This window comes from Lethenteron reissneri, chromosome 23 (genome assembly GCF_015708825.2).
Source record: "Lethenteron reissneri isolate LAM-NWPU_2019-01 chromosome 23, ASM1570882v1, whole genome shotgun sequence".
Lineage (NCBI taxonomy): Eukaryota > Metazoa > Chordata > Hyperoartia > Petromyzontiformes > Petromyzontidae > Lethenteron > Lethenteron reissneri.
In genome coordinates this window covers 21,896,729-21,910,381 of record NC_083801.1, presented here as the reverse complement: position 1 = coordinate 21,910,381, position 13,653 = coordinate 21,896,729, and the positions used below count along the sequence as shown (strand labels likewise).

Here is a 13,653-nt window from a genome sequence, read left to right as displayed (position 1 = left end):
GTTGCGGGCGTTCTTCGCTGCTGCCACGTGTTCGACGTTACGGCTACGTGACCTCCGGCGCTAGAGGCCGACCGTGCATATCTGGCTCGTCGAAGCGCGTGTTCAGCCGGAGCTGTTGGACCAAACGACAGACGAGCTGAAAGCCGGCTGGGGCTTCAGGGCCGGCCGACTCGCGTAGCAGCAACCGACCGATTGACCGGCTGACGCGGCGGCCAATCCATTTAACTGCGTTAACGCTCTCGGGAGGAGTCGCCGAGCGACCAAGTGGACACGCGAAGCGAGCGTAATCTTCCGCGGCGTGCACCGACACGCATCCAACCCATCTGCTGCCGAGGGGGCGGTGCTCAAGCACCAAATCTCCCCACCCCCCCCCACGCGTCATCCATAATGATCCTTGCAGCGCCGTCCCGTGGGCACGGCCAGATGCCCTCACCCCCGCTGCGTGGATTTACTCAGAGTTCACACGCGCCGCGGGATCGCGACCTTGCAGATGTCAAACCAGGGGATGCGATTATTCACCGTAGCCTGGTGATTCGATGACATTTCGCAAATTTGGGACTGCGATTCTGTTCAAGGTTGGATTCGATAATGTTCCGTTTTAACCGTCGTTTTTGCACTTTTGTGTTATTGAATGAAGAGCGCTATTAGCCCAATGCTACCATAGTATTTTGCATGTGATTTGCATCGTTTGTATATAATCGATTCTCACACACTCGATTCGATGCATGTATTATGACGATCAGAATCGATGCATTATTGCACGCATAGTGAATCGAAATTTGCAAATTGAAATCTCATTCTGCCTGACCTCTGTACGTTCAGAAGATGAAACAGAGTCAAGTCAATCTTTTTCCACGCTCAAATACTTTGGGAGTCGTGCCCATCTCCTTCTGCAACCCAAAGCGTGGTCAGTACGTGCATGGGGGACACTGCCTGAGAAGTCCAGGTGTTGTAGTCTTGGGGCTGCGAGGTAGTCAGGAGATGGTAGCACAGCAAATCATATTATTAGTCAGCGTTACCCCTCCGTATGCATGTTAGGTCTTCTCCGAGCTCTCCTGTATTCTCCCACGTGAAGCCAAACACTCAAAATAGAGTTGGCCAAATATCCCAATGCAGGACCAAACTGCAAAAGAGTGTTTGGGCAACGAGGTTTTCCAGCTTAGCACAAAGGGCATTTCTCTAAACCGGAGAAATCGCGAGCCTAGTCTACAGCGAAATCCACATTTGACCTCACGACCTTCCAATTAAGTCTCCGCTTGTCGAACCGCGGCGCTACCCCAGCCCGGCGCAGAGACGGCAAAAGCTGCCGGGCGCGGTGCTCTCACCGACTGTCGCGGTCGCTGGCGAGCGTCGACGTGCTGTTCCCCGAGGGCGACCGCTCCCAGCGGCCATAGCCCCACGAGTCGCCGCTGGGCGGCGTGGTCGCGGTCGAGCTGGGCGTGGGCGGCCCGCGTTGCAGGGACGCCGCCGCCGCCGCCGCCGGCCCTCGACCCCCATCCACCATCGACCCCCGTCCACCGCCATCCAACTCGATGGGCACCACCGTGTAGCCATGCAGCGAGTGCAACGACGCCGGCGGGGTGCGCGACCTCGCGGGGCCGGGCGACGCGTACGCCAGCACGCCGCCGCCTCCTCCTCCGTCCCGCGCCGAGTCGGAGCGACGCATGCTGCCGGAGCCGCGCGCGTAGCCCTGCTCGTAGTACCCGCCCGTCGCCACCGCCCGCGCCGCCGCCGCCTGGTACTGCTGCTCGCTGGCGTAGCTGGCGTTGGAGGCGAGGCTCTGCCGCGCGCTGCTGCCGACGCTGCCGCCGGCGTCCGCGTAGTAGCCGAGCAGCACGGGGTCGGAGCGCAGGCCCTCGTTGCGCACCAGCACCACGTTGCGGTTGCGCAGGTCCTCGTCCGGGCGCACGTCTCGCCGCTCCAGGATGGCGCCGGGCGACACGGGGGAGGGAGGCGGCGGCGGCTGCTGGAGGTGATGGCGAGGGGCCGGCGACGGGCTGCCCCTGCCCCCGGGGCCCACGCCGGGCGGGCCCGCGTTCCCCCATTCCCAGGTGCCGCCGGGAGGCCCCGGGCTCGGACCGTAGCCCGAGTGGCGCTTGGACGGGGAGGGCAGCGCCGGCGAGGCGTAGCCGGGATTGGCGGCGGCGGGGGTGACGCGCCACAGCGTCTCGTCCTGGAGATCCGCGGCGCAGGCGGTCGGAGGAAAGAACAAGACGGAGAAACGCGCCGAGGTTGGTGGGGGGGTGCGTGGTGGGAGCGCTATCGCGACCCAGCGCTTCGGAGGCCAATGTAGAGTTGTGAAACTTCTCAATGGGGGGCTGCTCGGTGGTTGTGGAATGGCAGTACAGCAAGCGGGATAGTGACGCCGTACGTGCATTATCCCCCCGTGCACATTGTGGGGGGTTTCTTTCCCCGATGCTTTAAAAACAACGAATCGAACACCCACTATGCACGATCTCTCCGAAAAATGGTGACTGCAGCTTAAATGTCGAACATTTAGAACAGGCGATTTGAAATGCAAAACATTACGACGAACTTTTTCGTCGCCCGCGGTTGCAAGAGCTGACGTTGAAGAGAAGTCAGGTGTTTATGGAGAATGTCACGCAAAATGTGTTAACGGCTCTTCTATCGTGCAACGGTTAAGAGCCCGAAATAAATGAAGTGGACTCACGTTCATAATATTCACAAAACGACGTTACATTATCCCCCTTCCTCCTCCCCTTCCCTTCCCCCTCCCCATGCTGCTCCCGATCATCATCCCGACGGTGCTAAGGCTGTGAGGAGCCCAAGTGTGCTTCCAGCGGGTCCCCCCTTGACGCACTGATGACCTGTGTTTCCCCGGGATGTCTGTTTGTCGATATTACCCAAACGTGGCGTGAGAAGGCGCATGTCCCGGGCGGTGCCCTCGTGTTCCAAATCGACGTGGCATCGCGCTTCAATTGCGATCCGCTGATTCACGTCTCCACGTACGGAATGCTGTTTTTTTTTTATTCTCCCAGCTGCCGCGCGCTATTATGCAGAGTAGATTTTAAATTCTATCAACTGCGTTTGAAAAAGAGCAGAACCCGGCGGATTTATTTGTACAACTTTCCTTTGTTGCGTTGTTTTTGTTCTTTCCACAAAGCTGCGCGCGTGGAAATTCAAAACATTGAACGAATAATGGAATGATGATGTTTGGTTGGTCAGGGTATTTTTTCATGTTCATGTCTCAGGAGAGACGGGGTAAGAGACAGCTGATGAATTGAGACAGAAGCGAGAGGGTGAAGGGAGAGAGGGCCGACTGGAGCGGGGGTTTGTGTACACGTGCTCTCATTGCACACGTCTCTCACACGTGTTTACTCATATCCTCCATTCACGTTCAGATTTGGTAATGGCAAATTCACGTGGGTCTCGGAAATAGAAATGTATTCCGTGCACGGGGAGAAACCCAGGCGGAGACGAAGCAGCTGTCATCATCATCATCACGAGTACAAGAAATTAACATTTGATGTGCCCCAAGCTAAGCTTGTAATGATTCAATTCCAAAATAAATTTAACTGATTTCCATTATTTGGAATTGTGATTCATATCCAGAATGTATTACGAATGTTGTCTCCTCTTCATCACTTTTCTCAGTTTCTCATTTCTTATCTCATTCCTCCAGTGTGTTCGCTCCGTTAGCCTGAATGTAACGTTGTACAATCGCGTGGATCACATTTGCAGACAATAATATTGATGATTTAGTACATTTCTTACAAGCGCAATGTTATCACGAAGACGCTCTGTTTCACGGACGTAGCCCGGAGTGGTGTGTCAGCAGCAACCTCTCAACTATACACCGCAGCGTCTCGGAGCGCTTTGCACCTCACATCCTCTCCTCAACACATTTTCAAGGGCGCCCCCCCGTGGTGGCAGCTGTCCCCGTGCAGCGCAAGGTGCCTTGGCACCTGGCCTGCAAACGGGCATGAGCTTGCCGGTCGATGGTGAAGTCGCGAAGAGTAAATCTAAACAGAGTAATTTTGCGGTGAATTTTTTTCCAATTCGAACCATGATGCAGACACACAACGAACTGCTCGTTTGGAAAGATGTCACGGGATTTTTTACGTCCACTACGAAGCAGATGGCACGTATTTTACGGTCAAAACACTACCACAGTATTAGCCAGGGCAGTCTTCCAGATTCGAACCACGAACCTCTGCGACAATCGGCAAATGCGATACCACGGGGCCCATTTCATCACCGCAAGTTACTGGTAAATATAATCAATTCACACACGTGCGACTCGATGCGTGTATTGCGAGTCTGGGGAATTGGTGTTGATTGACGAACCGATGAATCATTACACGCCTGGTGTAGAACATCAGTGATTCGTCGTGTTGTATGCAAAATGCAAATACAAAACATTGTGTCTGCGCAAGGTCAGGTGCAAGACTGAAGCACGATACCAGCAGCTGGTCACACGAAACATCGTGTCCTCTAGTTGGTAATTTACATCCGTGTGAAGTTTAGTCAAATCTCATTGAGCATGTTTGTTCTAGGCAACCAACCAAAGCTCACGAGAATTATACAAAAAAAAGACCCTTTGGTTAAAATCCACCAATACAAGGTGGCCCGGGTAGAAGACAGCACAGCAAGTAGGTCGCTGGCCTATCACAAGGTTTGTGTAAAGTGTTATCCCCTGGAATGCACAGAGGTATTGGGAGCACTCCAATGTCCTCAAACAATGCTCACACACTCGATAAGGCGTTGGGGGTCCAGACATCGCGAGTGGGGAATATTCCTACTCCGAGAGACTTCCTGGGCAATGAATGCACCGTACGGTGCGAAAGAAGTTCAACATACAATGTAGGGCATTCGAATCTCTGCTATTATTATTATTGTTATTGTCGTCAAACGATCCTGTGAAGTGCAAGCATCTCACCCGCATGTCCCCGTTGGAGGGGCGAGGGGCCCCGTAGGCAACCGGCGCTGGCTCCATGAAGACCAGCTTGAGCACCGCCTGATCCCTCACCTCCCTGGGTGGGAGAGGCGGCGGGGGGGGGGGGGACAGACGAGATTGAACGACCACACCCCACGGATTACAACGACTGGCAGATGAACAGAAGACGAGACGAACGGACGGACAATCGCACCGATGAGCAGACAAACAGGACGGGAGCAGACAACTGTGAGTAAGAGCAGAGCGGACGCATGCGGGATGAATCAAGGCAGCCATGCCGACAGTTGGGACCAAGCTGGCAACTCGGCGCACACTGCTGCAGTGGTGCAGGGTGGAGGCCGCGACACGACGAATGGGCCAGGTTAAAGAATCAAAGAAAGAATGAAATCTGAATAGATGATCAGAAACACGTGGCTTGAACAGTTTGAAGGCAGTAGCAGATTCTAGATAGGAAGCTTTTGTGACTGCAAGGATTCATATTCTTAGGTTCTTTCGGTAAAGTCACGTAGGTAAAACATCAAAATTAATAAAAATAAAACAAAAATCACGACGTTTCGGAGGCAACACAAGTCTCCGTCATCAGGTGGGACCGTCACAGCCGGATTAGCTGCATCAAGTGAGGCAATGATTCAAGATGTAATCCCTTAAAAAGCAAGTTGAGGGGGAGGAGAGGGGGGGGGGGAGCTCATCAGAATGTGGTAGCCAATGAATGGAACGTATCGGGCGGGAGGGGGGCGGGGCTCAAAGACGGCACGGAGTGCCAACGTACAACGCATCGGGAGGGGGAGGGGGGGGCGGGGCCAAAAGAATGCACGACGGCGTGGACGCGGTTGCAGTAGCAGATTTATACTAAGGGATGAATCAACTGTGGTACAGAACACAGCACAAGTGGCTGAGTGTGAACTCAGCCCCAGGCCTTCGGTTGAATGGCTCCTAAGCGAGGCATCACCTACAGCTGACAGAGTCGTAACACAGCCCTCATTAATGCTTGAATCCTAAATCAGGAGTCATTAATGGTTTTCCGACTCCCAACCTGAGGCTCATCAGCGGCTTCGTGAGCCCTGCGCCGTCTCCCTCGCGAGAGGACGCCAGGCCGCAGGTGGTTCCAGCTTCGTCTCCGCGGTGATAGCAGCGCCTCACCCGACGATGTCATTGAGCTGGTTGAAGGAGCTTTGCTTGTGGTCGCCCACGAACACGATGGCGTCGGGCGAGGTGAGCAGTGCCATGGTGAGTGCCGTGGGGAAGGCCTTGACGAACAGTGCCCGCACCGTGTCCATCGTCGTCACCGAGTTGGGCATCACCGTCTGCCGCATTTCGCCTACCGTACTGCAGGTACAGCATACCTGGCGGCGGTGGCGGGCGGGAGGGGGGCGGGAGGGGGGGAAGCGTGCGGAGGGAAGGGGAAAATGTCGCACTCGTTAGCCAGGCCTCGCCGCCAAATCGACTGCATTTTTGTCAGATTGTTCGGGCCGATTGAAGAATATTTTCCTTTCCCAAAAGTAGGAAGCCTCTTAAAAGCCAGGCTCAGTGCAATGTGGCTGATGATGCCAATCACGTCACCAAGCCCCGCCCATAACCTCCTGTCCAGTGGCACACGTGGGAACAGAAGTGACGCTTTTATTACAAACTATTTTTAACATTATCCTGTTGGTGGAACAATTGAAGCGATAATCGGTGGAGGAGTAACCAGCCCAGCTTTGGCTGAATCTCATGGTCACACACTCACCGAGCGGCTTGTCCTTGCTCTGATTGGTGGAGCGGATGACAGGAAGTGAGGCACGCTGCTTAGAGCCGCGTGTGAAGCCGCGGGGGCCGTCTGCCTCTGATGTCACTTCCTGGCCGTGCGCCGACGGGTAGGCCCCGTAGTCGGCCATGTCGGGAGAGCCTGCGTACATTACGCCCTAGCACAGCGACGACGACAAAACAAAAAGACACAGAATATCAGATACGCAAACCAAAACAAACAAAACAGGAGCATATCACACACGCAAAATAAAAACAGACAGAAGCATATCACTGCACAACACTAAAAACAAATCAAACAAATTAAACAAACAGCATTGTATTTCAAAGCACGCCGCTAACGGTACACTTGTAGTTCAGAGGAATGCCGGCGCCCCTGTAAACATTCAACATTTGGCCAACGTTGGCATGTGGTTAGAACCATTGGACCGGACATTCAACGTTTACTGGGTCACTCCTTCTAACAAAAAACGAACGAACTCAGCCCTTCTTTAGTGGCGCTTATTGTGGCCGTGTATAAAAGCATGCCACCCACCACCACCACCTCCTCTGTGATTTAATCCACAATTGTACGACAACTGCTGCTGCTGCTACCAGTGTCACTTACAAAGCCAAAACTCTTCCGTGGGATCCCCTCCCCCTCCATCATAGTTATCGCCGAGAGGCAAATCCCTGCAGGAGCCAGCGCTGAAATGAGATACGGCAAGACCCCTTGCCGAGTACCGGGCAAGGAAAGTCTTTTACCTGCTGCGGACAGAGTCATTTCTTTTTCCCTCTTCGCTTGCCTTTTGCCTGGGGATGAAAGTGTCTACCCAGTCCCTGCAATTGCAGTCTTGAATACCGGATCGCGTTCATACATTATCCGACTTGTTTTTTGTTGGTAAAGTATCACCGTACGGATACTTTCCCGGTACGTTGCCTCTATGCAAAGACCGTTTCCTTCATCCCTGCTGAATTTGTGCAAATGCATTACCTGGGATTTCACAGTTGTGCTGTCTGGCTCTCTCCAAACGTGTTTTTGGGTCGCACCGTGTGATTTTCTGGTGCGGTGTTCGACGTTTCGCTCCACGTGCCAGGAACTTGTGCAGGAACGGAATAGCCAAACAGCATCCAGCGCAACCCGACAGCCCATCAGAGAGGTCCATACAAATTCATCTCTAAATTCGAGATGAATTTTCGAGAATTGATTGCATCGACCAAATATTCTCCATTTGTCACTGGTGGCCAAGCAAGGCTGAGCTCATCAACCCGCTCACTCTGGAGGAGGTGATTCTATCTCACTGGAGTCCAGCACAAAGGCGCCACTAGGGCTGGATCGCATTGTCGCCAAGGAGAGACAGGGGAATAACTTTTTTGCCCGAGGCTGACGTTGTAATTATTCATACAATGGATTATGCATGTTCGGAATATTTAAGCAGTTACCTAAACGACTGCAAATTCTCACGGCAAGTATGCACGAGATGGGTGTTCCCTTTTATGCCATGAGAATAACAATAATGCCATTCAAAGCCTCACCGGGTCTCAAGACTATTCCTGTGCATTGGGATGTTTGGCCACTTCTGCTAAAAGAGTGTTTTGTGATGCCAGTTATTCGATTCATTGCAGAACAAGATTGACAACTTGGCTCAACCACAGCCACTGCTGCTGCCTCCATTCCAGCCCGGAATGCCATCGGAGCCAGCTCAGCGCCCTCCAACCCCTGGGCCACCCGGCCACCTCACGAACCGACCTTCGAATCGACGGCCCGACACGTCGCTACGACGTCCCGACCATTCGCCGTACGCTGCCATCGCTCACACCCCCCACCCCACCCCGACCCCCCCGACCTTAGTGGAGCCGACGGGCGCCGGTGCCGTGTGAGAGTGCAGGTGCCGGTAGCTCCCGTACAGGCCCCGCTCGTGGTTCCTGGGCGGTGCGCCGCTGCGCAGGGCGTGCGGCACGGTGGCGGTGAGGCGCGGCGGGCCCGGAGTGCCGCTCGCGTGGCCGACGGCGGCGTCGGCGTCGTTGAGCCGCGCCCCGTCCACCGTGTGTCGCCGGCTCACGGGCCGCTCTAGCCGCGTGCCGCCGCGCTCGCGGCCATTGCGCGGGGCCGCCGACAGCACCTCGTCCCTGGAGAGCAGCAGGGGCCGGCGGAGCACCACGCCTTCTGTGGGACGGTGCGGGGGGAGGAGAGAGCGTGAGAGAGCGTGAGAGGAGAGCCCGGGAGGATGGGAGAGCACGTGTGACGGAGCGAGAGGTGTGCGCCGAGGAGCAGGCGGAGCACGTGGCGTGGATGTCGGACCACGTGGGGGTGCTCGGAAGGGTGCGGGAGATGACGGGGAGTGGGATAATTGTGTGGGAGGATGCAGGGAGGCGTGGACGCAAGTGGGGAGGTGTGACGACAGCGCGTCGGAGGACGTGCGAGCGCGTGGGGGGAGAAGAGGAAGCCGGGAGGGAGTGGAGGAGGAGGAGGCGGCGGCGGCAGACGGTTGGGAAGAAGAGAGATGTGCAGAGTGGCGGTGAGCGCAGCATGGGGTCAGAGAGAGAAGTTTGGTGGTGGGGGAGCAGTGGTTGGGGGGTGCCGGAGGCGGATTCAGTGAAGAGGGAGGGAAGATCGAACATGTCAGGATTCGGCAGCATTCATCAACGCCCGCAAAGTCCACCGTGCACTTTGTGTTAACAAATCAGCAACGCCGCTCCCAAACCGATCGACCGGCTCCGTTGTGGTGCACTTGGCGACTGCCCTCCCAGGTCACCCGTCTCTGACGCGAGACAAACCGCGGCACTTCCGCGCACCGCACAAAACAATGAACCGAACACTCACATCACCGATTTAAAGCTTTCGTGACTGCAGGGAATCATCTTCTTGGTTCTTTCGGTAAAGTGTATTATTTTATTATGTTTTATTTTTACTATTTTATTATCTCCCTTCTACGTGACTTTACCGAAAAAACCAAGAACACTCACATCACCGTCTGCTGATGGTATTTTATCTGTAATCAGGTGAAAGGCAACATGTATAGACAAACACAAAGATCATCCCCCGCCCCCACCCCCCCATAGCTTTAACAGACTGTTGGGGCAAGTGCTGTTAGCAAGCACCTATGAAGGCCGGAACGGTGGGTGGCCAGCACCACGCTCGACCGCCTTCATCTCCCCAGTGGCGATTGCTTATCCACCACACCAGGTACCTATTTTAGGCTGAGCCGACCTAGGGGAGGCCCAGGACCGGTTCAGATATTCATCACCGATGTTGGCCGTCAACAGGTCTGCAACCCGGGTCGCCTGGTTCGTAGCGCAACGTGCTAACCGCCACACTACTGCTCCCCGATACATATATACCAATACCTGCCATTCGCCAATCAGTGACGGTCACGTCACCACGGCGCCTGTGCCAGGCCAGGTGCACTTTGAGGCCACGTCAAGTGTCGAAGGCTCGCCTGACAGGAGGAGGTCTCGGTACAGATCCAGGTGCCGTGGGTTGACTGACTGAGATGACTGGTAGATGCACCAGCTGTACCCGCTATTGTGCCAAATATACCTATATACACACTAACACATTGACACACACTGACACGCACAGACACGCACAGACACGCACCGACACGCACCGACACACACTGATACACACTGACACACACTGATACACACTGACACACACTGACACGCACTGACACACACTGACACACACGGACACACACTGACACACACGGACACGCACACACGTTGCACTGTGAATGTACTAAGCACTTCAGCAAAGTCCCTGTTTGCTGCACGCCCGGTAAAACCAGTCAGTCGCGTTCGCACGAGGCAGCGAGGCACGTCACACAGAGCCAGACACGTTCCTCGCGCAGTCCAATCAGCAACGGGCTCATTCCATCGTTTGTTTCTTGGATTTTCTTGGCGAAGGTCATAAAAAGACGACACGCGACAACGTGAACATGGCGCCTTTCACATCTTCACCACGTGTCCGATTCGAGCTTTGGTATGTTTATAGGCAAAGGCGAATATCTCCCAAACAGCCTTTTGACAGACTGTTGAGGCAGTACTGCGAGCGAGTAGAGGCACCTGTGAAGGCCGGCACGACACACGAGGGATTAAGGGGGCCAAAAGTCACGCCCGTCCACCTTTGTCTCCCCAGTGGCGATGCTTGCACATCAGCAGCAGGTAATCATTTGACGCCGGGTCGACCTAAGAGAGACCCAGGAGCGTTTCAGATCATTAGCACGGGTGCTGGTGGCCGTGAGCGGTGCGCTAACCACTACACCACCGCTCCCCAGGAGGGTAGATACGTGTTAAAATGTTTATCTCCATTTATGATTCCTTTTCCATGGCCCGTAGGAAGGACGAAGGACCCCCCTGACTAGCGGTGCGGCTTGATTGGCCAAAGCGGCCGGGGGGTCGAGCCAGGTGCCGGCTGCCCCCCCCCACGCCCGCCCCAAGGAGGAGCACGGCAGATTGCATCACCCACAGCTCGCGACGACGCCGATCGGGAAGCCGACGTCGCGTGCGAGGGGAGTGGGGGTTGTGTCAGTACCACTCGGGGTGGTAAATGCTACCACGGTATCCCACCGTGAGCAGAAAGCTTGGTGATACGTAACCGTCTGGTTTATGGACGCACTTAAATAGTTGTTTTCAAATTCCGTGGCGACCTCACACGTGTTTCCTTCCCCCGCACCTCCGATTAGCACGGTTGGCTACGTACTGTTGCGAAAGAAGTTTAACCATACATATATATCACGATTAGTTTGTTTTTCTTAATTAAAAATGCATATATATTTTTTTACACTATGGGGACCTCATTTGCCAGTAAAAATATGATAAAAATATGATAAAGAACCAGATAGAAGGGTAAAGAACCAATTATCATATATTTTTTTGTTTCAACAATAAAACTGCAATTCCCTTCTTTCACAAACATTTTCCCACAAAGAGTCACCAACCACGGCACCATTGCCATCCTATGTGTCTGCAATCTGCATTTGCCACCCTGGATGGTACACGATGAGAAATGTTTGGGCCAATGGCTCAAGGAACGAGGAGACGCACGGTGGCCTGGGGGTGGGGGGGGGGAATGAGAACCAAGACGGGCCCACACGAGACCCGACATCGTTCGCGTCACTCAAATCTGCCCGCCGCTCACTCGTGATTCCGACGCGTCAGGCTGCACCGCGCCACTGCGACGAGCCGGAGAGCGACGTCCGCTCAGAGGCGGTTCGGCGAGCATCCGCTCGTCCGCTCGCGCGGCGTCACGGCACTCGCGCCTGTCAGCCCCGTCAGCTCCGTCAGCTCCGACATCTCCCACATCTCCCTACACCCCCCCACCACCCCACTGCCACTTCCCATCGCACATTCAGTCCTGTGAGCGTGATTTAACCGAGCGAGTACCTAACGAGGTGGCCATTATCGCTTCTGCAAGGACGATTTGGCAAATGTGCTTGCGCGGACGTTTGCCATTTGTTTTTCGACTCGGCGATTTCATGCAAAGCGGCCCAGCGGTTTGCACGGTGACCGTCCGAGCGGCACTTTCCAAACCACTCCGTGTGCTCCTCCTCCTCATCCTCTCGTAAGCACCCACTTAGCACTCTGCCGGGCTGCACCGTGCAGCGCACGTGAAGTGAATTTGTCCCTTTCTCTCCTGTCATCGTCCAATGCCGAATGAACGCCTCCCTCAACCAGCCGTCGCGGCCGCCTCTCGCGATGCCAGCGCTCCATCTCCCTAGTGGACCTCCACTCGGGGGCGCCCCATTCCTCGGCTGACACCCCGTTCATTATTCCTGACCATCGGCCACCGTCCCGTCTTGGAGCACGTGTCCTCCCGCAGCAGGGCCACTGCCGTATCTTAGCACGTCGGATGACGTCTCTCAACGCGGGCCTGTAAAATGCCTTTGCGACATCACCAGGCACCAGACGCGCACGGCGAACCTCGCACCGCCGCGCCGATCTGCCCGCATTCCCGGCGAAGCGTTGCAAATCGTCCGTCCATCCATCAGCGTCGGCTCTGGGTTCGGAGGTCGACGCACACCGCATGCCAGCGCTTCCTCTCGGCGAAAATGTCTCGCCACTGTCCCCGTGCGGAGTGATTGTGTCCACTCTTTAATGTCACGCCCCCCCCACCACGTCCGTCTTTGTCTTCCTCAATGTTTTAGCTAAACACTTAACTAATAAGCAGGAGCTGATAATAGCCAGCAAAAAACCACGTCGCGGCACGGCCACCGCTCCCAAAAAGGCACGGCTGCTAAAATATTGATCGCAACGTTCGAGAGCTAATTACAACGTCGGGGAGATAAACGTACGTCCAAGTTGGCGCGAGGTCGCTGCCGGCATATTTTCCAAACGAAACGCCGTGCGTTACCCTCGTCGGTTACAGGAGGCGACGTGAGCTGGAGACAGCCACGGTTTGTGTGCAGTTTGCACGCTTGCCAAACTTCAGCCCCTATTCCGTAATTTATGTCGATCTGGGAAAATTAAATTCGCAGAGATAATTATGTTTCAGCGAGGAGCGTGACGTGCTCCCTACGAAGTTTGAGAATGCGACGGTTGAAAGTTTATCACAGTGGCTCGTACGAACAATTGTATTTTCCTTTGTAAAAAATAATAATAATAGTATTCGCATAAGTCACTTCAATACTGAAATATAACCTTCTAATTAAATGAGGCCCCCTATCCCTCTACCCTCTCTACGTCCGTGCAATGAAGAACGGCCATTGCCAAAAAAACGTCGCCTGTTTTTTAGATCCATTTGAAAGTCGCTGACGTGTCGAGTTTCGCTCGTCGTTGATTGCGATCGTTGCATCGCCGGCCACGTGGCGGCAATAGACGCTGTCGAGCCTGAACGTCCCATCAACTGCGAGCCCCTCGAGGTGTCGTCACGGCTTCCAAAAAAGCGCAGTTTTCGCGACTCACCCCCGCTCCGCCTCCCTGTGTTGACCGATCAACTCCGTTAACATACAGATCAAGTCGTCACGTACCGCACACGCCTGATGATTGCTGCGCGCGCCCCCCATGGATGC

At 54.9% G+C, this 13,653-nt stretch overlaps 1 protein-coding gene across 1 annotated transcript in view; it reads right to left on the bottom strand.

Annotated features, from left to right (window-relative positions):
* The window catches only part of LOC133346199 (sickle tail protein homolog), a 190,492-nt gene that overhangs the window by 38,608 nt on the left and 138,231 nt on the right, over window positions 1–13,653 (bottom strand). The window contains 6 exon segments of the mRNA XM_061557694.1: window positions 1,326–2,173; window positions 4,901–4,994; window positions 6,059–6,237; window positions 6,239–6,261; window positions 6,645–6,819; window positions 8,488–8,807. Of these exon segments, the coding sequence (XP_061413678.1) occupies window positions 1,326–2,173; window positions 4,901–4,994; window positions 6,059–6,237; window positions 6,239–6,261; window positions 6,645–6,819; window positions 8,488–8,807 (1,639 nt within the window).